This window comes from Parus major, chromosome 10 (assembly GCF_001522545.3).
Source record: "Parus major isolate Abel chromosome 10, Parus_major1.1, whole genome shotgun sequence".
Taxonomy (NCBI): Eukaryota; Metazoa; Chordata; class Aves; order Passeriformes; family Paridae; genus Parus; species Parus major.
The window spans coordinates 11,732,772-11,760,464 of NC_031779.1; the positions used below are offsets into that span (position 1 = coordinate 11,732,772).

The window sequence follows — 27,693 nt, forward strand, 5'->3', positions numbered from 1 at the left end:
GTCTCTATAGTTACAAATATCTGGTCATTTCATCGCATCAAGAGTCTTGCAGGTCACCTTCCATTGGTGTAAGTGAAATTCCAAACTGCTCTGGGGCTCCAGAATAAAACACATACAGACATTGCCCCTGAAACACACCCACAGGTGCTGTGAGATGGGGTTTGCTGCTCTGGGGGCAGCAGGGGCAGGCTCGGGGTGAGCCCAGGCTGTGCCACAGCCCCAGTGGCCACTGCTGCTCAAGGGGACACTGTCCCAGCAGCGTGTCCCCAGCCCCAGCGCTGGCCAGGCTCAGGGGAAGCTGCCAACAGCACTGCCTCGGGAGCCTGCCAGAGAGCCAGATGCTCCTGCTGGAAAATTCGCCTGCGCGCCAAGTGCCGAAGGCTCTGACGGGCTGTGATCTCCATCCAGGGACAGAAGGGGGGTGGGAGCAGGAAGGACACTTTATCGCTCACCAGGCAAAATAGATTTGTGTTTTGGTTTGTTATTATTATTATTTTGGTAAACCCAATTTGAAACAAATGACGAAAAATGATGATGCCTCAAAAATAATCTCAAAAATGGTTTAAAGAATAAGGAGCTATTCACTTCTGCAACTCAAGGTTTGGTCCCATTTCATGTGTGAAAATTCTTGTTTCTCTGAGTTATTTTACCACTAAAAATAGTTTTAGTAGTTCAACCCTGACACGTAAGGACACATGCAATCTGTTTGGGCTGTATGAAATGAAGCGACCAGGAAGTCCAGAGCCAAACAGGAGATATTAGTGTGGAATTCCAAAGAGAACAACTATGTCATCAAGTGCAAAAAGGCTTTCTCTTCATTTATGAGTAAAAAAGGGGGGGGAAAATGGCTCACACTGAAAGAGTAAACACACTTTTCAGAGGGAAAACAATAGGAGAGGAATGCAAGATTTTCCCTTCATTCCAAATGTTCTGGACTCAGCAAATAGGCAATTAAAAGAGATTCCAGCAGCACAGAAACATTTCTGAATAAATCAGCATTGTGCATGGGCTCTGCTACAGCAAGGGGGAGTTGCACAAGCTTACAATCTGGTTGAATATGGAGAACTGGAGATGGACAGGAATTTGCCTGACCCCCACAACACCCCAGCCAGAAACCAACACAATCTATGACTGAATAGCCTGACCCAAGTAGCAACTCACAAAATGCAAAGCAGAAATTTCCTAAGCCTGGGGTTTACACTCTTGTTCTCAGGGATGCCAGTGGCCATTATCAGGAGCTGTGAAGATTTGACAGCCAGGATTCAGCAGGACCAGCCAGCAAGCCCCAGTGCTGGGCTGTGAGTGGTGACAGGCATTAGAAAGAAACATCCATCTGCTTTCCTCAGTCAGAGCCTGCCTTGGCCACAGAGGATAAAATGTGTACACACTTTCTCATTCCAAACATTTTCTTCTAAGATACTAAAAAAAAATTTTGAAAAGCACCTGTCAAGTGTATACATCCTTATTCACAGTTATAGATGCATCTGAAACATAAACCACTTTGTCTAAATTTTGTTACCCTGAAGTGGAAGTTCAATTTGCTTTAGAGGAAAAGCGTGGATACACCTAAAGCTGCCTGTGTTCCACTGTGCCATCAAACTGCTTTTCTAAGTCTGGCCCCAGCTGCCATCCAATGTGGTTTTTTGAGAATTGATGAATTTAAACTCTGAGAAAACTCCTAGAAATATGTTATTTTAAATAATGCACCAGATATTTTTCCACACACCAGTATGCTGCAATTCATTGACCAGTGCTGACCAATTACTGCCTTGTTATTTATTCACATGTAATTAATGGAATGCAATTTTGTGGGTTTTCTGATAACAGCATGGCAAGGATTAGCCTTTTGACTGCAAACAATGCTGAAAGTCACACGTCATGGATGAATTTCTGCAGTATTTCCATTATAAACATTGATGGAAAAATGATGAGAAGCTTGCATTAAAACATCACAGCAGCCTAAAAAATTAAGTGCAATTTACTTTTACAAATATATGCAAAAAACATCAATTCCTTCCTGTAGCACAGTTGGGGGGAAAAGAACTGTAAATGTTCAAAAATCATGTTCTGTTCCCCTAATTCCAGCATTTGAAAAAAATCCCAGCAGGCTACTGGGCTCTAATATGGGGTCTAGATTTGGGAACAAGAGCTGCACTGATGGAGATAGCCTGGTTTTGGAGACCATTTTTGCCCTCCTTGCTGATTTTTTGAAATGTGTTGTCTGGTGCCCAGGAGCCCCTGTAACATTTGACACAACCTCTTCATCAACCACCCCAGATCTTGTTCCATCTGTGTGTGCCCAGCTGACAGATGTCTCTTTCCACAAACTGCTGTATTGAAGCACTTCTCCCTACAAGGCAGATTTTGTGTGTGTGTGTGTGTTCTGCAGACACCCTCTTAGTGCCTCATAAAAAAACCCTACATAAATTCAGATAAACACAAAAAATATAATGGCTACAGTTGGGTAAATAGCAAGTATTCTCAACAGTGTGTGTGCCAACACAGACACTGTTTTGGCCACAGAAGTATTTACAGTCCACACCATAAATCCATGTTTGCTAAATTTCTGTGCTGCACAAGTCCCCAGACCTGTACTGGACAAGCTGAGGAATGTGCTGTATGTGTTTCTGTATGTGTAGCCAGAGCTACACAGCAATTATTGTACCCTCCTTAATGCTCAGCCCATCTAATCCTCTGTGTGTGTATAAATATGCTTCTTAAATCTTTGGGGTATGGCTTGAAAATAAATTGGAATAAGCAACCTGTGGGAACAATATCTTGAAAAACCATCTTTTTTAATGTGAATCATATGCTATTCCTCAATCTGCTAATAAAAATACCCAATATAGACTCTGAGTGCATCTGAAACTATCTAATTAACTGCTAAAACTCCACACTGAGAAGTTTCCCTCTTTTTTCATTTTTTTTTCCCATGTGAAAGAACTTTGTGACTTTGAAAGAGTGGAACTATTTGGACATCTCAGGAACATAATAAAGCCTCTGTGCTGGGAGAACTGGCAGGACTGGCACATACCTAAACCCAAGGTGGAGGAAATGCTTGCTGCCCAGTTTGGTCATTGCTTTCCTGGCCAAGTCATCCAAGTTTCTGGATCCTTCATCATTCACTGCGACCGACAGGATCATGCCATTTGCAACTCTACCCAAATATTGAGCCAGGCGGATACTTTCCTCTTTTGCTCTGTAGGTATCAAACCTGAAACGATAAAAAACTCCAGTAAACACTGACTGCAGTGATCACATCTTTAAGTACTGAAAAGCAAGAACGGTAAAGAAAGTACTCTTTTGTATTGTTCGCTGTAATTCACTGTAATGTTACCCTGTTGCAAAAGCACTTGTCTGGCAGGGTGTGTTAGGGGGTTCTGTTAAGCCAAATTGATTTAACTCTGGCTGACAAACTGCAAGGTGTAGCACTGCTCACTCTGTGGTTCTGGAGAATGATGGCCTAGGAGGAATTGTACAGATGTGCAATAACACCCATTTGAACAAGATGCTAAAATGAGTGTGTTTGAGCTTGCTGACATGCTGTCCCCAACCTGTTCCCAAAGATCCTCACATCTGGGCAGTCAAAAGGTCACTCACCGATCTGAATGGACAACTGCTCCCGTCTTTGGGTCAATAACATGGACAATGACCCCCCGGTGGCCCCAGCTCCTTTCAAAGTAATATCCACCTTCTTCCATGCCACCAGGATGAAGAGTCTTGTTTAAGAAAGTCCAGGACAGCTTTTTCTTTCCATGGATCTCAAGAGTGCCACCTTTGCTGACTCCAAAGTACTTCTGTCCAAAGTAAGGATTTGGCTGGCTGCCGTCACCCGCTCTAAAGCAGGAAGGGAGGAAAGAGACCAGGTTTGGGTTTGTATCTGAGTCAAGGAACCTCTTGAGAAGTCTCATGGTTTGCAGTGTATTTCTTTCAGGTACTCCAAGAATCAGGAGCTACCCACGTTGTACAGAAAAGAAATTATTTTTTAAAATAGTAGCAGCTGCCAAAGACCAAAAGCAATCTGGAACACAGCTTATACATGCTATATTCATTATATCCAGGCCAGAGGAGGCCTGGAGCCCAGACTGAATGCCACATCTGTGTTTTTGAATTCTGGAGGCAGGCAAGACCTTAACCAGGAGCTAAGAGATCTAGTGCTTGTTAAATATGAATTTAGCATCCTTGAAATTTTAACATTTCCTGTACCAATCTGCAAGACATAAACGTTATTAACCTTCAGCCCACAACTCCCATACAGAGAGAAAGGATGTTTAGGAAGGGGAATTTTCAGACAAAAATAACTCCTCAGGTTTTAAGCCTATTCTGGAAAATCAGTTTGAGCTGTGGGAAGGGGCATGCTAATTCTCTGGCATGCCTGAACACCCCAGTGTTCATGTGTCACTAGAAGAGAAAAAACCCAAACCTGCATCAGTTTTTGTGGGCCATTTAAATTGTTTAAAAAGTTACTGAACTTTCCACAGAGCACTGATGACAAGATGTAGTTTTAAGGAACATTTTCACCCCCTGGAAAGAGGGAAGTGGAAGAGAGATGCTAGAAGGTTCTTAGGTAGTATTTTATCATGCATACATACCGCCCATATAAGATGATAACCACGTTGCCTTGGTAAGGGCACAGCTCACTGCCAATATGCAACTCTCCATCATTTTCAATGAGTATATGTCGTGTACGCAGAATGATGGGCTGCACATCGTCTTTGATGACCAGTTTCCCTAAGTAGAGAAGGTCATGACATTTGCTTTATCACACAGAGTCTCATCTGAGGTTGTGGTATGGTTGTGCTAAGCCAAATGCTGGGCTGTCATTTCAATTTTTGAAAAATTCCATTCATAGACCCCAAAAGCAGCTTTCAATACAAGTCCTGAAAAACATTGGGGTTTATTCTGTCCAGTTCTTGAAGAGTGCAATTAAAGTTTGCATGGAAGAGGACCCATTCAAAACTGAGACAGAAATTTAGAGTTAAGATGAATAAAAGCTATTCATGCCAGCAACACTACGGCTCTGTCCTTGGAGACAAAGAGGGACAGAGGGACAGAGCATTTGTCCTGTTCTGAGGCCTGATAACACAGCTACTTCAGGGCCAGTTTTTCTTGGTAAAAAAATGTTTTTGAAGCAAATTGCAGAAGTAGAACCGATCATTACACTGTGCTACTTGTGTGAATTCTCTGGAGAGGACAGAAAACAAGCTGGTTACAACAGCTAAAGAATCTCAGCACCTCAGCAACCACCCAGCCTTGTTCCGAGGTAACGCTGTGTTTGCCCAGTAGCCACCCACTTCTCAGCAAGAAGATCTCTCAGCATGATCCACAGTGATTTAAAGTCTGTGATTTACAGTCCCAGGGGAGAGCAGGCTGCAGCCAGCCTTGCCAGCAGCATGTTTTACCTCCATCAGTGATGTGGATAGAGTGGACAGTCGCAGAAGAAGAGAGAAGCAGCTTCCTGCCATTGCGGATCTCAACGCGGTTTTCTTCGTTGTGACCTGGGCTCCAGATTTCTAACTCAGGATCTCTGTCAGGACATGTGACAGCTGCTTCTGCTGGGCAAAGATGGAGAGTGAGGACAGTCAGTGTCTGTTTGGTGTGAGACAGAAAGCTCTGCAGCTGGGCATCTTTAGAGGATCATTCAGCATCCCCCCTTGGCTGAGTCCCTGGAACACAGCAGTACCTCAGTGCAGCAGGGTACATGTAGGTCACAACCAAAAGAAAACAAACAACAGCTTAAGCTGCATGCTTTTCTGTTTTCTGGAAGAATGGAAAAACCCAAAGCAAAGGAGCCTTGCAGGGGATGCAGTTTCTAGAAAACTACTGGAAAGGGACTTTAACTGAGCCCTTCCTGCAGTGACATTTAGCTCTGTTCATACCATCTAAACACAAAGCCCAGAAGAGGTGTTGATAAAAGGATAAAACAACTACTATCCTTAAAAATGCCCCCAAAACACCTGCTTCCTTTAATATAAAGGTGTTAAAATATGTTTACATTGTTTATTTTCACTGGAGATAAAAAGAGATCAAACTAGCATGGAAACACCAGGCACCAAGCAATCCAATAGCAGGGAGCAACAGGAGCCTCACAAGTGTGTCTGGGTTTGTGAGCTTTCCCAGGCAGAAACAAGAAGGATTCATTCACTTTGGGATCACACATCTCTAGTCTCTGCACACAAATTCGGTGATGAGCTGCCATGACGTGTTAGTCTGAACAGCTCTCATACCACATCCAAGAGTCTCATGTTGCAACTATTTGTTTAAGATAAAATATTTCCCTGATACAACCTCAGTTGATATGTGAGCCTCGTGTCTTACTCTAACCAACAAAGCTGTGAGTGTCTCACATGTGATGCATATTTTCTGAGGGTAGAACCCTTTCTAATCCTAGGAAGCTGAGGTCAGTGGAAGTTTGAACAATGAGTCCTTTGCCTTCAGAAAGGGCTGGGAGTTCTCACTAGTTTTCCAATTTCTATCCCTTGAAACAAAAATACCATGGAGAAAACAACAGGACCAACAAATCAATGACCATGGGCATGGGACAAGCACCTTGACCTCAGCAGGGTTATGTCCCTGGAACTTGGGATAATAAAGCTGGGTGGGCTTTGCCCCACAGTACTGATACCTCCAGGTAATGGAAAGGACAATGATGTCAATCCAAGCAAGGAAACATTTCCTGGTACTGGTTCAGATGACAGGCAGTTGTTTTTTGCTGCCACTGAACTTGAAGGACATCTGTAATTCCACAGCAAAAGAAACAAAATCTGTCCATCTGCAGTTTCCTCTCACATTCCTCCACCAGCTTCATCTCTTAATCAAACAATAGAATTGGACCAGCCATGGTTTTAAAGTCTCCAGAGCCCAAATAAATACCAGTTTTCAAGGTGAGCAAGGGATGTTTCATGTGGGCTGCATAGACCTTGTCTCTCTGCAAACTTTTCCCATATATGTGAAGTAAATCAGAGAGGGCCAATAATCTACCAAGCAGCAAATCAGATAGAGATAAACATCCAGGACCTGATTTTGGTACCAGTGTGCCAGCTGGAATTGTATTAGTAATGTCAGAGGCACTCTCTCCAATTTACAGTAATTGAGAAAAATAAGGAGGTGTTTCTGGGTTCCTACTAGAAGCCACACAGAATTAATAAAAGTTAGAAAAGATAAAATATTTCAGACAGGGAATGGGGCTTGCATTGTAAACAGATGTTCAAATATAACTGCAATATACACTGACATTTTTTTTAAAGAGCTGTTTTTTTCCCTGAGAATAAGGATAATAGAAAAATTTGCTCATGATAAGAAGTGATATAAAACCAAGAGAATCAAATGTAAAGGTATAATTTATCAATGATAATTAATCACTTAAAATGTAAAGGATAAAAGTCTTGTTCATTCTTCCATTTATTTGAATATGGTACTATGCAAGGAGCTTCCTGCAGTCTTGAAAGATGACTTGTGCCCCCAAATTCATTATTTTAAAACAGAGATGCAAACAGGGAAGCCTAAGGGGAAATCAAAAAGTATTTAGGCTGGTGTTTGGGATGACAAACAGCAAAAGCCAACAAACCAGAAAGAGAGGACTGAAATTCCCAATTTCATTAACCAATTTGTAACAGGAACTTTGCACATCACCAGCATCTGCTGTGCCAATGGCACCATCAGGCTGAGCATCTTCTGCCAGCTGGTCCAGTTACCTTGACAGCTTGATTATTACTTTCATTGTGATTTTTAAAACAAAAGTGCAAATTCTACCCAGCACAAGGAATTAACTGAGTGTTTGCTTCTTGACCAAAAGGGCCTGAGCATGACAATGGGAGGTTGCCTCATGCAGCAGCAGTGTTTGGGGTAAGACATATGGTCTCTTTGTTTCAAACAAGTACAAACCTCCAAATTAGCTCTATATAGAATATGTAAATCAAGCTCCCCTTTCCACCTTCCCTAAACTGCTTAGTAAAAGAACTGCTTGGAAGAGACAAAACCCAAGGGACAGGGATGTCCCAGGCAGAGCTTTTTGCTCTCCACATCTGGGCTTGAGGAATGGAGGGAAATGCTCGCCTTCACCTCCCTCAGCCACAACTATTAGGACCTGAGGTTTCTTTTCCTATTTCTTTGGGGCAGTTTGTTGGGTTTGTGTTTGGTTTAAGAATGCGTGGCAGAGTCTGAGGGATTGCTGAGGGTGCTTTCACCTGCTCAGAAATTTCAGTCTTTGCCACTCCAGCTGCCCTTGATGGGGAATATTGGCACACCAGAAAACTGCTTTTCTCCTGAGATTTTTTCACTCTGTCCTTCACTCTTTTTATACAAAGAGTGAAAAGCTAGTCAATTTAAACCTATTAAAAATAGCATTACAAACAATACCCTTTTTCCCCATGGCAAGAAAACTTACCTGTGCTTACTGAAGAGACTACAAACAGAAAAAACCCCAAACTTCCAGCCAGGTACTTGGAGGTAGGTAGAGCCATTCTTCAGGATTTTGAGTTCTCTGTATGGATAACTGTGAAAAAAGAATATCAAGAAAATGTCACTTTTTATTTTTTTTCCAGCTCATTCACTGCACAAAAAAAGGGGAAAAAAAAGGAAGGTGAAATCCAGCTTTATGCCAGACCACATCCACTCCTGTTCAGCTCAATGGCTGAAAACACCTCTGCACTGATTCAGGACCAGCCTGAACAGAGCAAGGAGCCATGGGCAGCTCCTCACCCTTTGTTTGGTTTAGGATAAACCCACTCGGGAATCCAAATAGACACTCAGAACACAGCCACCAGCTGCAACCAAAAACGCCTTAGGAATGTGGCATAAACACATCCAGTGTCAGGACTCTCTAGGGCTGCATATTCACATGTGCTAAAAAGTCATGAAACACAACGGAGAAGGCGTTTGCAGAGTGACAAATTTTCAGAGTAACCTTCCTGTGGCACCTCTCCCCCCAAAATACCCACACGTTTTCAGCAGTGGTGTTTTGTGTAACCCCAGATAAACCGTACTCACACTTCCAACCTGAAGCATGCAGTTTCTTAGATTTCAGATCTAAGAAAATATTGTCTATTTAGTGTGCCAGCTCAGAATTTTCTTGCAAAACCAAAAGCTGCTTTTAAAACCGGTCTACCTAATGTTGTTTTTGTTTCTTCCGTAGCCAACCCCCAGCAAAAACAAACAAGCAGTGTCATGAAAGTCAAAGTTGGAATTAATGTGATTCTCTCTGGTCTCCAGTGATTGATTCTGCAGCTCTGCCCCAGGCTCATGACAATTTATTGACATGTGTATTCACAGGGAGGCAAGGACACCCACTTCTGTATTCATAAGGCACTGTTTAAAATTCACATGTAGTCCTTGGAGTCTTTAGGTTTTATCATATAAGCCAGTGTCTGGGGAATATAAAAAACATTTATTTGTAGCTGTCATGTCACATCCCCCTGATGAAACAGGATAAATATATGCATCACACAGTTTAGTTCAACACAAAAAAATAAGCAGTGAAAAACAATTCCAGGGTACCCCAATTTCTTTAAGGCAAAAACATATGTTATTTTTCATGTCACTTGTTAATATAAGCAAAACAACAATAACAAAAACACAAGAAAAATAATGGAAGAAGCCAGGATTTATTCTGAAGCAAATTTTGTAGTGTATATGTAAAACACATTTGTACTGTTTGTAAAGGTGACACAGCTCAAAGTACAATAGTAAGTTCAAAACACATGTAATCCAACAATTGCATTAAAAATAACACTAGGAGTAGATTTTACAGGAAACATTTTGCCATGGAAATGTTTGTTTGCTTTGGTATAGTGTATTTGACATCCCTGAGCTCTGGAAACCTCATAGACTCAGGGCTTGGTAGGGTCTATCAGGTGCTGAAATGCTGTTACAGAGCAGTGGAAGAGAGGAATGCACTTAGCAACGCTATAACTTTGAATGATATACATTATCAGAGAGCAGTGCCGTGGCCATGGAATGTGTGCCAGAGCCAGGCTGCACGTGTCTGACATTTTAACTGCATTAACCATCAACACTGGATAAGCCAGAACTCTTTCAAAGAAGCATTATTAGAGGTATGCCCAAAGTACAGCAGTCACCATTAAAATGCCAAGATTTATTAGTGATTATTGCACAGCCTGATCTGCAGACCCAGTCATTAGGCTCTGCTGCAATGATTGAGGAAGAACTAAACAAGAGGTAATACCACAGGATGGTTATTGCAGATAAACAGAATTTCTCAGAGTGTAGATACAACTGTGTGTTAGTGCTCCATAAAGCCAGATTCCAACTGGTGAGATTTAGGTCATAAAATGCATTCAGATGATATAAGAGTTCACAGGAATAAAAGGAAGGGACTGGTTTTTTTGACAGCAGCATTTGCTTTCCTATTGCTCTGTAGGTAGCAAAGAAATGTCTTTGTTCTGGCCCATTAAAAGCTTAGAGTGTCTCTGTTCTTACCTCTGACACAAGCCTGTAGCAAACTGATAGGAGTCTGCATCAATAAATTTCTTAGCCTTTGCTTTCTTTAGAGCCAAGAACTGTACTTACCATCAGGTTGTGCAAAATGGCTTCTGGTTTTATATCCCGTGTTGCTCACCGGGGACTGCTTCCCTGATTGCATCCATCCTCATCAGCAGAGATCAAAACAAGCAGTCAGACACTGGGAAGACATGTCATTTTTGGAGGCATCAGCTGTATGCCAGGACTCCGATGTTTTCTCAGTGTCTGATGTGCCACAGTCCAAAGAATACCCTGCTTATTTTGTGGCTGAGGAAGGGTGTTTGATTCGGCTCACACCGAGCCCGAGTTCATCGCAGTGTTAGTATGAACTGGCACTTGGCTTGGAAAGGCTGGGAGCCAAGAGGGCCAAGAGGATCTGACTCCTCTGATTCAGCTCTGACTAACACCAGGCTGGAAAAACGCTGCTCGGAGGATAATCTCAGGAATTTTCCTTCAAACCCTCTCAATCAAGCATCTTTCCCAAACACCGGGCGCAAGCAGCAGCACGTCTGGTTTGATTGTTGAGAGTGAGAGGAGGAAGAGATGGTGACTGCTGATGGCTGCGTGGTGCTGGAGCGGGCTCAGGAGCCGTTCTCTGCTGCCAGGCAGCGCTTCCTCGGCTCAGCGCTGGGAGCCGCGTGGGGATACAGCCACACGCCGCATCCTTGAACGGGCGCCACGCAGCTGACTCCAGCTCTGATGTAACCACCAGTGACAACAAATCTCCCTGCAGATTCGGGCACTCAGAGCACAAGGGCCGTGCGAGTGGCCGCCTGAGCCTGTCGTCTCCAGCCTTTCTCAAATACCATCTGGGACTTCTCTCTTGGGTGAGAAAAGCTTTTATATCTAGCCATTAAAAGCTGCCTGGCAATGGCAAGTGGGACTCATATCCTTGGATCTGGCAAGGCAGACACTCTGAAATGATTCCCAGCTGCTGAACCTTTCCAAAAAGTGAACAATAGCAGCAGACAATGCTAAAAGTAGATGCAGGAAACCATTAGTCCTCAGCTGGCTGCTCCCGCAGGTGTCAGCAGCGATGCTGTACTAGAAAGCACACTGCAGAGGGGAATCCCTATCCACCGCCCTTCCCACGGTTCCAGAGCTGGAGGCAACACACTGCAGACAGTTCTGAGAACAAAACTGTGAAGAAATGTTCTGAGGAAGCTGGATTGTCACAGGTATCATGGTGGGGTCAGAGCGGAGCTTTCCAGAGAGGCACCACCAGTCATTCCCAAACACACACTGTGACTCGCCCCCGTGCACAACCCTGGACCAGCCACCCAAACATGGAAACAACATTTTTAAAAGTTACTTGCAATACTGGGTGTTTGGGAGTGCTTTTTAAGACTGGCTTGACACTCTTTGGAGCATGTACCTTCAGATCTGCTGCAGACAGCTCCTTTCAGTATGTCAAGCGAGGCATAGTGGGATCATTCACAACCCATTAAAAGTGAGGCAAGGACTGGAAAAAAGCAGCAGCTACCTGATTTCTCCTGGAAAAGATGTCAAACAAGGGCAGCAAACCATGTGGCTTCCATTGCTTTCACTGCCCAGTGAAAGAGACCACCAACCTGCATGGGAGCAAAGCAGGGATCCGGCACCATCCCCAGAGAGCGGGGAAAGCTCACAGGGAAAAGGTACCTTCTAACTTGATGGGGAGTGAGCTCTCAGCACACACTAAATTGCCCAGGTGCTTGGGATGACCTGTGAGTAAAACTTCTGTTCTCCAGGAGCCTTCTCTGCAAGGGAGAAGTTCTCAGAAGCCCTGATGGGTCAGTGCCAGGGCTGTGCAAGCTCAGACCCTCCCAAAGCCTCCGCAGATGCTGAGGTTGCAGCAGTTTGATATCAAGGTCTGAAGCCCTGCTGCATCTTTCCTCATGCATATGCAGGGAGGCCAACATGGATTTGGAAGCTGATCCTAAGAGAGGGAGGAGCTGTTTAATTAACGCCCCTGCTCCCTTCTTGCTGACGCTGCATGGCAGCAGGTCCCCTCACCCTGCTCACGGAATTTAGCATTTTTCCCGGCTGGGAAGATGGATTTGAGGCACACGTTCGCTTTTCTGACAGGAGAACATGCCAGCCCTTGCTACAGTGACATACAGAGGGGATTTTCACACACCCAGCCACAGGCACAGCTAAAGCCTTCAGAAAATAAACACACGAATTTCTGGGGATTGCTAATGGAAATGCTGCTCAGTCCCAGTGCATGGCAGCGGCATAGCTGCCTCTGCTCCACATCTTTTCCTTGTGCTTGCCACCCACACATCAGCTGCTCGTTTTTACTAGCAAGAGGAGGAGGATTAAACTCAGGAACAGACTTTAATTCTCAATGAATCAATACTGGAGTCAAAAGCAACATTCTGCCTGTTTCCCCAGTGAACCTTGGTTTCTTATAAATCTATCTAATAACTTTCCCAACAAGAAGGTTCTGCTCACATATTCTGTATAAACATCACTGCAAATTCCTTGGTTCCTGATGTCCACAGAAATAGATTCTGAATGAGGAGCAGGAGTTAGAGGAAATTTTTACAATGAATAAATTAAAGAAAACTAAGGTGTTTGCTGATTTGTTGTAATATCAGCAAATTATTTTGAGACAGAAATAAAAGGGGAAAAGTAGGGGTTTTAAAGCTATGCTTTTTTGAAGAAAACTTTTTTTCCAGAGGCTTACAGACTTTGAAGAGGAAAGGAAGCAATTTTTGGCTCTGTTTAAACAAAATCATTTGCAATTCCCATCACTCCGCCCATCTGAGCCTGACTGACTCCCAATTTCACATGCTTTTGAAGTGCTCAGCATTTCACTGAATTAAACCCTCCTCCATCACATGAAGTTTTCAAAGCACCAAAGTAGTGAAAAGCTGAGCCCCGTTTGCTGAGGCTCAGGGTGCACTGACTCTGCTGTGCCTGCTGCCAGCCAAGCTCACTCTTCCAGGGGATGCCAGAGCCACTGCAGGAATGCTCTGGGGCTGGCCAGAATGGCCACACACCCTGAAGACATGGGATGTGCTGGACATACCTGGATTAGCTGCAAGTCCACGAGGACACGTGCAGTCCCTGTGGACCCCAGCATGCAGGTGGATATCCTCAGGAAACCCCCAGCAGGAATGGGGCAGCCTCCTTCAAACACAACCCCACGCAGCACTTACCCCACAGCTTCATGCACACAGGCTCCTGGTTCAGGCCAAGTTAGCAGCAGCCTTTGAAAACATCCCCTTGATTATCCCAGCAGTCCCTGCAGGACCTGTACCCTCTGCAGAGCGTCCCTGGTTAAAGGACTCTTTTCCCTCCCAAGGTAAGGAAAGTGAGTGCTGTGGCTGAAAAGGATCACAGCATCCTGAATCCTCTTCAAACTGCTGCTTTTAACTACCCAAATAACTGCATCAGGATGTAAATATTTTTCTTTTTGCTTTTGTGGTACTTCACTGTTTGCATCTGGCTCGCCACTCCTCCACGCCTTCCTCTCCAGGACATTTGCCATTTGCTCTCCTTCTAGGGCGGGAGGAGGAAAAGAGATTTTTCAGAGGTTTAGGCACATTCCACTCCCTCTTTCACCAGGTTCTTCCTTTGCCAATTGTTTAGTCTCAGCCCGGGGTTAGGGCTCTGCAAAGTTTTATTGGGATCCAGGGTCTGGACATGTCACAGATTATCAAATAAATCTCCAAGAATCTGAATTCTTGCTCTGTAAGTACTTGTTCCAGTATTGGGCTTAGGCTCATGAGCCAAAAACATCTTGCTTTTTTTCCCCTGTACAGCATCAGAAACCATAACAATTAGGTATTAACTGAAGTTCAAAAGGATTTCAGGGATCTCCCAAGAGGGTCAGTTCCAGCTGCTCACACTACTGTAGCAATTCTCATCCCCATGATGCATGTCCCATGATCATGATTTCTCTTACCTTTACTGAGCAGCATCACTGATTTCTTCAACCTTCTGCCACACCAGGACTTCTTCCCTGGCCAAACCCAACTCTCACCTCTCCTACCTGGTGTGGGGATGGAGCCACAGCCTCCTTTTCTGCCTGTAAACCTTCTGGGTGTCCTCTCACACCTCATCCAGGGACCACGGGCAGAATGGGTCTGATGGAGGCAAGTGTCCCACCCAAGGCATTCAGTCCCTGCTCAGAGGCACAATGTCAGCTGGCCGGCCCGTGGATGCCAGAGCAACTCACTCACCAGGGAGCAAAAGTCTGGCCAACAAAACACTAACCTTTGCCTGTAGCAACTTGTTTGGCCATTTCTGAGAATTCCAAAGAAATGACAGGACACCAGTTACAAAACCTTCACCTACCTGTTGGAACAGCCCATGTTATTCAATGACAGAGATGATCTGAAATCACCTGTCCCTTCCCTGTTGTCGCCAAGCAGCATCATGATCAAACCCAAGTGACTCTTTCATCATTTCAGGGTCACTTTGTGCTTAACTGCAGACAGTGAGGTCATCAGTTTTTTCTCATTTTGCATATAAATCTCTACTTTTGTCTTTACTTCAACCAGCTGCAGCATAAACATAAAGCAAAGAGAATTAGCCACTAATACTGACAATATTTCAATCCTCAATGGGAGCAGAAAGTCGATACGAATATTGCCTGAAAGGAACACAAGCCTTTACCCTAAGCAGTACATACTTTATCCTGGGCTTTACTCCTCTAGGTCTTTAATTAAATGTTCACATCAGTCAGACAGACATCATTTGACTAGTCATTAGCTTCAGACAGAAACACATTCATAACTCCTTGTGGTGCTCTGTGCACAGTTCGATTACAAGACACAGTCACAAGATCAGTGCACACTGACCAAGCAGATGTTGCTGAGTTCACCTAAGATGCCATAACAGATGGACACTTTTTTTTAGAAAGCAGATATTAATGAACAAAAGCAGGAATGAAGGGATAATTCCCTACCTTTGCTTAAGTTCATGTTTCCTTGGAATTGCTAAACTTCCACACCAAATTTCATTTGTGGTCCCACAGTTACCACAGAGCAGCTCTTGCCTTTAAAACGTAACCTTTTGATACCAAATTACAGATATGTTGAAACACTTCCCCCAGGGAAGGGCAGCCCACAGGCTGCTCCTGTTCTGCTCTGTAAGACACTGCTTGAAAAAGAAAGCACTGCCACAGAGGGTAAGGTGTGAATATATTTATTGGTTATAAAATATACAGGTGAACACCATCAGTTTGGTACAATCCTGTAAGAACAGCAGGTTTTGGTGGTGGTGGTGCTGGGCTCTGCCTGGCTGGTGCTCCCCAGCAGTGCTAACCCCGGGGCGCCCCAGCCTTTGCAGGGATGTGCTCCAAGCAAGTCTGAGATAAAGCAAATTTCAGTGGCTTAGCAGTATTATTCGGTCACTGATATTTTTTTCAGCTTTGAGGGAACATAATGCTGTAGAGAAGCAGCTTTCTGATAATTAGCATGATTAAAGACTTTAATCCAGGATGGTTTGGCTTGTCCTTTATAGCCAAGCATGGCAAAACTCCCTGAAAAACAGACACAACAAGGGGAGAAATGACCCTCTGGGTGTGGCAGTTCACTTACCAGCAGCACAGCCTGGGATCCCTCCACACATCAGCCCTTCTTTTATTTCTTGAATTAAAATAACAGAACATATAGGAGAAAGAAAAAGGGATAGAAGAGGAAATAAGCCTCACTGAAACTGCAAACTTGCTGCATCAGGGGTCTGCTGGTATTTCAACAAGCTAAGCCAGGTACCCAGGTATCAGCAGGAATATAATTTTATTCTTTATTTTTACATAATACTGGTACTTTCTCTTATTTGACTACCTGAAAATGGATAAACACTTTGAATCCTTCTTTTAATAGTTTCCATCTGTGTCATCCTGTTATGCCTTAACTATCCCTCCTGTCAACTCTGCTCTGGTCCTCCGCTGTCCCAAAGTACAAAGGCATTATGTATTCTTCCATTTTAATAATAATGTCTTGTGTTTATATTATGCTTTTCATTGCAAAGTCTCCCAAGGCTATTTGCAGCTGGCTGGATTGAGACTATTCCTGTAAACACTTTTAATTTAAATAAGGTTTTGCAAAACCAGGAAACAAGACCCTAAATCCTGATCCCGCTGGGGTCAAGAGGATTGGGGTTATTTTGCATTATCCCTGGCAGAAGCGATGTGTGCTTGGGAGAAATGCTGCAGCCCGCCCTGAAACACTGCCCCCCAGCACGGAGCAGTCCTGGAGCTGTGAAGTCAAATATCCCAAATACCTGAACCAGCAGGAGGAAGCTCATGGAGCAGAGCATAATTACCCAGACTGGAAATCAGGGCAGGCACACGGGTGAACACCCTTGCCCTTAGGAAAGGCAGAACAGGGGCAGCTTGTGATCAGGCAGCAGCAGCTCAGTCCCACTGCCAGCCCCCAGCATCCCACCGACGTGGCAGGGCCAGGACAAGACCCCCAGAGCATCCCCAGATGCTGCTGGCCCTCCCTGCCTGCTGCTTTTTGTGCCCCTGGAGCAGTCGAGGCAGGAGGCTGAGCCAAGCTCACAAAGAGGATGGCACAGGTGGTTCAGGGAACAAAGTTTGGCAAAACAAACAAAAAAAAGATTCCTTTTTAATCAAAAAATTCCTTTCAAAAGTATTCAGGGCTTTGATGTAAGAATGAAACAATAAAGCTTAAGGACAAAAACAGAAAAGAAAACCTCAAACTTTTGCTTTTCAAAGGATGAAAGAAGAAGCAGCTTCTCAGGAATTAAACATGCACTGAAATGAAATCACTGCCTCTGCTGTAAAGAATGTGTTGTCTTCCCCTGCAATGGTCATAGCAATGAGCTTTGAAACTTCCACCAGAAATTGATATGCATTTCAATAGAGCAGTGGGGGAAAAGTGCCCAACCCCCTGTAACCCACTCCCACTCCTCCATCCCAAAAAATATGGAAATACAGTCAATTTTCCATCTGAACTCTGCGTGAGGGCCTGAAATCTGCATCAAGTTAGGTGGCTGTTTTCTTAATTTCCTTATCACTCACATTATTCATCCAAGCCTGGACTCAATATCCTCTAGTTTTCTGGTAGGAAACCCAGCATGGATTTTCTGGACCAATGATACCAATTGATTTCTTGCAGCAATGCAAGGTAAAATTGTAATAAGGACTCTCCCAAACTGTTGATTTCACAGTCCTTCTATCCAAAACAATAAATACCTCTTATTGTACTGCAAACTGTTTTCTTTTTCATCAGCTTTAAAGGTTATGATTGTTTTTCCTCACAAAGCAGTGGAACTTTAGAGGTGGAATCTTTACCAAATGATTCTCCTTTTTTTCTTCTTTCCATTTTTTGTTAGAAAAAAATAATCTCCCTTTAGGATGAAAAATTTGCAGCATGGAACTTCTCACTGGCAAAAGTGGAGTCAAAATCCTGAAATAGCTGTCCTATTTCTCACCATCCCTAAGCCAAGAGATTTTCACTGGGTTACACTGGCATATTGTGGTGGGAAATATCTTGATAAGCACTGTGTAACTGCATGTATATTTTTGGATGGGATACACACCAGTGATTCTGCTGTGTTTTCCAACCTAATTAAAAGCCAAAGAAACACAAAAAACAAGAAAAATACAAATAAACATGATAGAATAAATAGATTTACCTCCCTTGTGAAAGATAATAGTCTTTGCTGAACCAAACCTGAGAAAAACAGACATTTCAGAGCTGCCCAGCATGTCTGTGATATTTCTAGAGCACACAAGGACAAGTGATCTGAAAAGAAGAACAGTAATTACTGCATGATTGCAAAATATTGCTTCATTAAGGATCTTCAAGACCTTTAAGCTCTAATTCAGAAAAGTATGTAGGAGCATGCTTGACTTTAAGAACATCTAAATCCCCTTAATTTCAATCCCATGTAAGCTTTTCCAAGAAATGGTCCTAGATTAAACCTGTTCTTCACATGGAATCAAAACAAGCCCAAATGACTGTGAGTGCATCTCTCCCTTATGGGAGAGGGACACCCACTTGCTGTGCAGTGCTCAGACCCTGAAGCCATCCACATCCTAGCTCTGATTTTCAATCAGTCTTCAATCTGCCTTTGGTCCTCACAGATGTCCTTTCAGCCCCCAGTGAGTTGTACCTGCAGTGAATTGCAGGCTCAATTTAGCTGAATGCCTCATTGTAAAATCCTACCAGGAAAACAAACTGAATGTACAGACATTGCATGGATATATGTCACTTTGTGCACAGCTGATACATGTGAACACTCATGTGCAGAAATGCAGATGTAATAACTCAGGAGCGTTCAAATCTTTGGTCATGAACTGCTCAGAAATGCCTTGGACTGAAAGTCTGTTTTCTGGTTACTTGACCTGCTTCTACCAGCAGCCAAGAATATATCTATCCATCTCTGTTGTTCCATGTTTTTGTGGCAACCCATAAAACCACAAGGAATGTGGGACAGACACAAACAGAGATGGTGCAGACCATTGCCAGGACCCACGCTAGGCAGGAGAGCCAGCAGGCAGGCAGGACTAGTCACTGGCTCACCCAAGAGAAGTCCCACTGGAAAATCTGGCACACCTATCTTTTTCATCTGTCACAAGAGGCAAAACAATCAGTAAGAATAAACAGAAATGGACTTGTTTCCAAAATGGAAAACTGAATCACTGGCTGCCAGGAAGTGGCTGGACATGGGGATGGGTGCACAGGATTGCAAGTGCCATTGCAAGGACCTTATCTACTCTCCTGGGAGAAAAATTCTGCTCCTCTTATCTGGCTGATATTTGTACATGTTTAATTTGTGTCAGATTTCTTCAGAGCACAGGTTTGGTTATGAAATTACATGATTTTCCTTTCTTTGTCTATCAGCCACAGGTTGCTACACAACGTGGAGTCTCAGCAGTTTTCTTACCTCTCATTTATGGATGGTTGAACATTCTCAGTTAATGCAGGGGCAGTTTTCACTGGTAACTGTGTCAAAGACTGCTCCTGAGCATGCATCCAGCACCATGAAGAATATCCCAGTGCTGGTGAACAGGAACACTGTGCCATTTATCTGCAACAAAAAAAGCAGAGGTAGGTTATGGAGGTAGGCTGAGGAGCCCTAGAGAATGATCCTGCTCCACCATAAGGGAGTTACAAGCAAGGAAAATATCTACATTTTAAAAAATACCTATAATTTTAAATGTATCATTGGTACAGATGAAGTGACATCATTGATTGTTGGTCAGTAGAAGGAGGAAGCAAAAACCCTTCTCAAAGGGGTAAAAAACCATGAGCAATGAGGTCATCAGCATCTTCTGTGGATTAGTAAGACACATATAGGAAGCCAAGAATCCTGAGAGTAAAATGCTTAGTTCAGCCTTAATGCAGTTTCCTTTCATGTGGGGGAAATTGCTGTCACTGGGCAAAGCAGATTTGCCCATGGAGCAAGGGAGAGGTGCTGAGACAGCAGATGGGGGAATAGAAATGACACATACACTTTTTATTTCTGTTTTTGTTTTGTTCTCCCTGAAAATTTAAATATCTAAACCAAACTCTTCCTTCTTGGAAGGCCTGTCCCAAAGCCTCAAAGAAGTTGTAGCAGAAGCAGCTCTTGCTCTTCTCCTTTCCAAGAGCTCCTACCCCAGGTTACACATCTCAAGATGTGCCATGGTATTTACTTTTAGAAAGCCAAAAGCTCTCTGAGCAGGCTGGCACTGGTGTATCCTCCCAACATCTTGGACAGCCCATCCTGAGAGAACAGAACCTCCACCAAGGGGAAGAGCAGCACAGCAAGGTCAGGCTGTCAGAACACTAACCCAGGATACAGAAGGCTGCAATGTGCACAGCTTCCCAAAGCCTGCAGGCACCAAGGAAGCTCACATCCCATCAATCTGAAACATGTATGTCTACAGGGAATATAAGGCCAGGCTAAGTGTGGGAGCCAAGTGTTGAAAAGAGACTTCTGCAAGATGTCAGAGGATGCTGGATGCACTACGGGGTCAAGAGTATGGGAATCATGGATGTCCAGGCCATGGGTGGGTGAAGGGGAGTGAGAAAGAGCAAACACAGAAAAAATCTTTTGCCTGTCCTGGCTGTCTTACCATCCTAAGTGTGGGAAGTGTGTGAAAGTCTGGGAGCAAGCACAGCAGAGAGCAACCACCCCAGCAATCAGACCTTCAGGTGAGCCACTGCCCAAGAGGAGCTGTGATGTGTGTCCTGTCCTGTCCTGTCTGTCCCATCTGCACACTGCAGCCCCCTCGAGGAGCCAGCACACAGCCCTGGGGCAGGGCACACACAGCCAGCTCACTCAGCCTTTAGGAGGCTTGGATCAGAAAGTCAAAACATCTCCAACTTTTTGTTCAGCAAAACAAGAACATGCCCTTCCTCATTGTCCAAATTTTCTGTGCCTTTCAAGACTTAGTGTAAGAACCCCCTTTAGGCATTAACCTTTACCATTTACCTATACCAGCCTTTACTGCAGCTAGGGCTACGTGTTGAAATTAAAACTTCCTTAGGAAAACAACACTTTGCATTAAAGCCTTAGAAAAGACAAAGAAGCTTTGAGGATAGCACACCTGTCCCACGAGTGCTGTGCACACACAGTGCCTGTGCCTCACCACAGGGAGCATGCTGCCTCCTCTGGCACCTGCTTGATAATGGCTCTGAATAAATTTTTGAGGATGCAGCTGAGATTAGCAAGAAATCTTGGCTGCTCATATTCCTTAAGGAATATGAAGAAATACCAGCTTTGCTTGGCATTTGTTAGCGTTGATTATAATTCAGTAGCATGCAGGCATGTGAGCCTGGGCAGTCTCCTTTTAAGAATTATTTCAGTCACTCTTCTCTGTCCAGACAGATATATAAGGCATGTGCAGGGACAATCTGACAGTTCCAAACCTCTTTAGTAGTGAAATATAGTTATTTTTATCTTTTAGTGCAATGCCAGCAAAGAAAATGAGAAAAACAAACTTGTTTTTTCTCCCACATCCTTTGTAAACAATGGCTTCTAGTTTGCTTTTTCTTCCCCTTCCTCTGCATTAGAGCAGTGGTGTTAATTCTCTTCTGAGGTGATAAAAGGCCTTTTTTTTCCCCTAAGAGCTCAAATCCTCATCTGAATAGAATACAAACTCCCAGTGACTTTAATTGAGTTAATTGTAAGGGAGAACAATGTACTTACCTCTTCCAAGGGAACTTCCCATTTCCTTCTGCCAAGGCTCAGCAAGATTCTGCAGTAACTTTCCTTGGAGATAAAGTTTCCCTTACTTAACCACTACTTCATATGCAGTAAAACACAAAATACCTTAATGAATGCAGATGTAAAGTGGTTTTGTATGTCTGCCCTGCCAAGAGACTGGATCTGGATCCCCATATACTCAAGTGAGAGTGTACTGGTGATAGCAACCTGCAATTACACCAGAGGCAACCTTAAAAATTGGCTTGCTGACTGGTTTTCATCAGCAAAATGACACTGGGTATCAATGCCCAGGTATACATGATCCCAAGAGCTAGAATCCTTTACTCAAATTGTGATCCTGATTCACATTTAAGTGTTCATTATTGTTGCAATGTTGCAATACAGTTTGAAGGATCCTCTGGAAAACGCTCTTGAAGTAAGTTGAGTATGGATTTCATATATTTTGCCTGGCTATAAAATCAAGTGCAGCTCTGTATGAGCCTGAAACAGTTCTGCAGGATTTAGAGTGGGGTGAATTTACAGTAAATGAGCGGAAAATCTGGCTCTAGTTTTTCAGCTATTCCTGTTAACGAGAATTGCTTCCTGGTTTGAAACACAACAGCAATGTCCTCCTTTGGAATTCAAAGCTAATCCAAAATAAGCCCTCCCAAGAGTCCTTTTGTTCTGGTTTAAAAGGAAGAAATGGTGGGGAGAGGTGCCATGAACGTGCACCCACATGCTTCCAGCTGAGCATTATCTTTGAGGCAATATTTGAAGCACAGCACAAAAGACAAAAGAAAATCAGAGCAAAACCCTTCTCTCTGCACAGGTTAGGTGATGCTGGGCAGGTTCACATGGGGGAATTCCCTACAGCTCCTCCTTACCTGACTGCATAGACCCTGTGTAACACAGGAGGCTGCTCCACTCTTCAGAGGTGGTACCTGTGGAGCCCTGGAGCCCCACACACCCAGCAGTGGGACATGGACATGGGGTAATGGGACATGGGCATAGGGTAATGGGACATGGGCATGGGGTAATGGGACATGGGACATGAATATGGGGTGATGAGACATGGACATGGGGTGCTGGGACATAGACATAGGGTGCTGGGACATAGACATAGGGTGCTGGGCAGCCACTGGCCTCTCTGAGAAGGGGTCAGGGCCACAGCTCCAAGGGTGCCCTGGCCACACGTGTGCCATGATTTTAATCCATTCACAGCCTTACTGGGAGCAGTAATTGTCCTCTTCAAGTTCCACATGCTCACAGGCTCACTGGTACCTACAAATGTGAGGCAAAGGAGGGATCAGGGGCCCCATGTGCTTAAAGGATAAACTGGGTACAGGCTGGAGCTGCACTTGCTAAATTGCACTATCCCTCACATTTCCCAGCATCACAAACCAGCTCTAACAGTTAAACATGGCACATCCATTGCCAAATCCTGCAAGATTACAGGTTGAGCTGCCCTCTCCTCGTGGTGTGATGAGACCTGCAGCACTTGCAGCCCACACCCCCAAGCAAGAAGCACATGGGGCACACCCCATCCCAGCCCCAAACAGCCCTGCTGCCCCCAGGCATGGTGTCACCCCACCTGAGGAGGAGAAGTTGGTTGTTAATGGGTTAATGAGAATCCCACCTGAGGAGGATTAACACAGCAGCTGTGCTTAGGGTGCTGTGCAGGGACACACAGGTTTGCTTGCTGTTACCAGCACCAGCTCCCTTCTTTGCAGAGCTCAGCCCAAAGCATGCATGACAGAAGCTCCAAGGCAGCCAGGTCTTCTGGCCTTTGCAGTTCATTTTTATTTCTAACTGTTCCAAGTATGTTTTCAATCCTGTCCATTCTGCAGTTCAGGCTGAGGAAATTATATAAACAGCTCAGTTCAGCTCTGGGATCAAAAAGACACATGAGATTTACAGGGATTCTTCATTCTATTTCTTTTAAAACTAAATATTTGTTTCTATTTGTCTGGAAGAAAGAATGAGTAAGCTTGGTTCCTTTCCAAGGATCCAGCATGTGGGGTTAAAAAAAGAAGGGGAAACATCCCACTCATTATGAAATAGTCTAAAAAACAACAACAGGAAAAGAAAAAAAGCCAATCCCATAACTTCTGGATCCTGAAAGGCTAAAAAAATAACTGCTGAACTAAACAGAGAACCAAAATGCTGATACTGCCAGAATTCAGTTAGGTTAGACCCATCAGTCTGCATGTGCCAGGTCCAGATGGCTGCTGGCAGCTCAGGCTCTTCCCCACAGACCCACACGTGTGACCATTTTTCCAGCTATTTAGTAGTAAACAACCTGTTTACAGAATTTGGGCAACCTTTTTTTATTTATTTTTTTTTTAAAAAAGGAGGATTAATTACCAAATTACTGTTTCACAATTCCTGTGATGAGAGAGACCTGGCCATCATCAAGGAGCCTGGTGAGCAGGGAAGGCATTCCGGGATCCGATTGCTCATGTGTTATGGTTGAATGAATAAATATATCCCATCTTATTTTCAAATCTGGCATTTGTGGATTGATTCCTGAAGCAGCTACTTAGTCAGGTGAAGCATCATGGGACTCATGGTTAAACCACAAAACACTTTTTTCCTGCCTAACTATTTTAGCTGACTGAGAAACACGGTTTCGTAATATGTTTTTTTAACCAAAGGTGTCTTCAAGTCTCACTAAGACAGGGCAGGAGTTTGAGGAGTCTTCATGCCTCCAAAATAAGAGATGTGCTTTGGTGCTCACCTTTTTTTCCCAAAGTTTGATTTTTAGAATGGGATTATTTTAGAAATCTCTTTTAGTGGGCATAATGCAGAGGGTGAAGCTTCACAAACTGTCTCAGTGTTGGTCACGAGAGGGATCTTTCTCGTGGCCCTTTGGGGTACAATGGGTTTAAACAAATATTGACACTGTGCCCACACCTGCAGCAGGGACACACAAGGAGCCCAGGGACACACAAGGAGCCCAGGGACACACAGGGAGCCCAGTCCAGCCTAGAAATCAGCTCTTTTCTGAGCAGCACTGCAAATCTCTGCTCGGGTACCCACCCAGATTGCCCCAGGTACTCCAGCCAGGAAACCCATTTGGGCCTGAGATCACTGAGGAGAGCATGCAAGGTAGACAGAGCTGGATTTTAGCTGTGAGAAAGAGAAAGGAGGTGCTGGGGTGAGAACAAGACCCCGAGGGGTTGCTGCCCAGCCAGGCTCACCCTGGAGCGCTGCCGGAGAAGAGGAGCCGCTCGCCAGCTCCGCAGAGAACACCAGCCCTGGAGGGAAATGTGCTGGACACTGTGCACTGCCCTGTCCCTCGCTGGGATCTCCGGCACCACCTGGAAAAAGCTTCCCTGGGATAGCAGAGGGCGACACACAGCCAGTCTCCCCTGTCGGCAAAAAGGGCAGGCGGGGGCAAAGGGAAAAAATGCACTCAAGGGCTTGAGTACAAGAGAGATGGTCTGCAGCCAAGAGTACAGTCTTCAGGGGAAAACAAAGAAATGTCCTTTGAGGTTCTCTTACTGCTCTAAAAAACCACAACAAATCCTCAAAGCCAAAGAAAATCGGATTTTTTTGCTTTGTCTGGAAACAACGACTGCTTATTACGAAGGTCTGATCCAGGGACCCCGGCTGACCTCCGAGGACTTTGAGTCAGGTGCCAGGATGGCTTAAAAGCAGGGATTTTCTCTTCCTTGCCCCATAAGGCTGAGGTGCATACCCTCACACCCACCCATGTCTCCTGAGGCAGCTGGTTCAGCCGGAGCTGCTGCAGGACAAGGAACCAGCATCCAGCCCACATTGCACCGGGGGCACACATTCAGGAATTAGAAAGTAATCTCTGACTTGAACCAGAGCCACAGTCTAAAGAGACCTGCTTCCTCTACTTTACAGAGAAGTTTATTATTATGGTTTCCATTAAAATCTCCCTCTCCCTGGCTGTTTCTTCAATGTCAGTTTAGAATAACTAAGGATGAAGTTAAATTGTCTTTTAACTCCTGTTTCCCCAAATTTCGGCATACATATTTACAAAAAAAATGTCCCTGTATCTTTCCTTCATCCTGTGATTCCCATTACAACCCTCTTTCAGGGGAAAAAAGGCTCCAAACTAGAAACCCTTGGCACCAGCCTTAGAGCCAAAGCTGCAGATACAGTAGAATTCTTACACTGATAGAAAGGATCTCCCACAAAAGACCCCAACACCCATTCCTGTCTGTGAGAGGCACTTGTGCTGGGCAAAGCATAAAGCCACATGAAGTTTACACTTCAAAAGACAATCTAAACATCAAGATAATTAGCTTTCTGGGTTTTTTTTTTTCCCTTCCTCCCCTCTTAAGTGGCTCAGCATGTAACACCAAGATGGCTGAACCAGGGTTTGCTTTCCTTGTGTCACCAAAACCTTCCAGGATTTAAATGTGTTCTTTGAACCACCTGCATTCCTGGTAAAAATGCAAAATATAAATTTGGCTTAGAGAAAGAAAGCACCACCTTCATCATCTTTCTCTCTGCATTCTACAAAGCTCAGGAAGTCAAAACCTTTCCAAAGGATTCCCTGAAGTGACCCACCACCCATCCCTGTCTGCAGAGCAATAAATGAGTGGAAACCACTTCATTTTGGTGAAATCAGGGGATCTGCAGGCCTGGACCTTTACTTTGCTTTACACATGGACAACAATAAAGGAAAACTATTTTGGCCTTGCTCTGTTTTTTTCATTAAAACAAAACAAAGCTATTGACAGGATGGAAGAAGGGACAGGCTGTTCTAAAATCATAAATCAAAGCCACACAAAGACCCATCAGCTTAAGCCAGATACTGCCCTCTAGGTTTTAACCAACTCCAGCTGTGTCATAACACAGGACTGCTCAAAAATGGACATATTTTCAGATGATCTGGCCTCAGACTAGAGGAAATGAAAGAAATGCACCAGAGCCATATTCGTGGAATATTTTTAGGATGGAGTCCCAAGACATTTGGCTCTTTCATAAGGGTGATTTGCATTGTGTTAGCACATTTCATTCCCTGAAGTCACCATCACAAAAAGAGCTTGTCACTCCCCCAGATGCTGGGAACCAGATTTGGTGCTGTGCTACACTGACTGCCACCTCCCTGAGCAATGGGAAAAGCATTAGAAAAGGAAACTAGAGGGTGAAAGAATTAAAAAAATAAAAAAAAAAATAAAAAACCACAGCTGTGACCATCTTGAGTTGCCAGGTCATTTGGGAATAGGAGTGCTACAGTCTAGGGTGCACGTGAGCAGGCTGAATGAATCAATGAAATAAATTACACCAGGATTGAAAAGATCAAATGAAGAGCACCTACTTTGGAGTTTGTGGAGGAAAAGATGGAAATAAGTACTTCCCCACAACAAAGGGCTTGGGAAGAGTTGTGAGAAGCAAAGGTGTTAAAACTTATCCTCTATGTAAATATTGGAAAGATTAAGGGGGTTATTTTCTCTTTAAATTAGTGGTATTTAACAGTCTCCTATTTAGTTCTGCACTTGAGTTCTGTTTCTTCAGCTTGTACAAAACTCACCCTCCAAAACACCTGTCTGTGTGGCTGAGCTGGGCTGCAGCAGCTCCAGGACAAGCAAAGGAGGAGATGTGAGCACAGCTGCAGGATGGTCCCTGTGACTAACAAGAGGCTGTGTGTGCTGCATGCCTGTGCTCCAGCCATTGCCAGAGCTGAGGGAGAGCTGCAGCCTCAGGGAACAAGCAGGAATCAGCCATGGGCTGTCTGGGGCATGGAGTTCAAAGTAAAACAGATGTGTGTGTATCTTCCCCAGCCGCTGCCCCGGCCACCAAGGAGCTCCCAAGGGCAGGAAGCCTTCTTCTCTTTCAGGGTGCTCAATAAACTGTGGGTCCTGCTTCATTTCTCTGCTTAAACCTCTCAATTCTGTATTATTTCACAGCTGCTACTCTGAGGTGAATATCTGCAGGTAGAATAAGAAAAATTTGAGCCAGTCTAAGCATCTTGTAGATGAGCCCTAGTTTTGGCACTCTCAGCACTGGCACATCAGGATTGCCACAGGTGCTTGTGGACACACACAGCCCTGGCAAGGAATAAAAACAATGAATTCATGGTAGAGCCCAAACTACAAATTCAAAGTCATGTTAGAGCCCTCCCTGAAGGCTGGG

The 27,693-nt window shown here is 44.2% G+C and overlaps 1 protein-coding gene and 1 pseudogene across 3 annotated transcripts in view; both read right to left on the reverse strand.

Moving 5' to 3' along the window:
• The window catches only part of CEMIP (cell migration inducing hyaluronidase 1), a 102,619-nt gene that overhangs the window by 41,327 nt on the left and 33,599 nt on the right, over positions 1-27,693 (reverse strand). Inside the window, exons 1-6 of one of the 3 annotated variants that reach the window (XM_015639266.3) lie at positions 10,528-13,506; positions 8,387-8,494; positions 5,403-5,555; positions 4,593-4,731; positions 3,601-3,837; positions 3,035-3,214 (exon numbers count right to left, since the gene is read on the reverse strand). In XM_015639266.3, the coding sequence (XP_015494752.1) occupies positions 3,035-3,214; positions 3,601-3,837; positions 4,593-4,731; positions 5,403-5,555; positions 8,387-8,462 (785 nt within the window). In that variant the 5' untranslated portion in view covers positions 8,463-8,494; positions 10,528-13,506. Of the gene's footprint in view, positions 1-3,034; positions 3,215-3,600; positions 3,838-4,592; positions 4,732-5,402; positions 5,556-8,386; positions 8,495-10,527; positions 13,507-27,693 lie in introns of those variants that run through there. The other 2 variants (XM_015639267.3, XM_015639265.3) reach the window with 2 other exon arrangements.
• LOC107209125 overlaps positions 15,603-27,693 on the reverse strand; it is a 48,826-nt pseudogene continuing 36,735 nt past the window's right edge.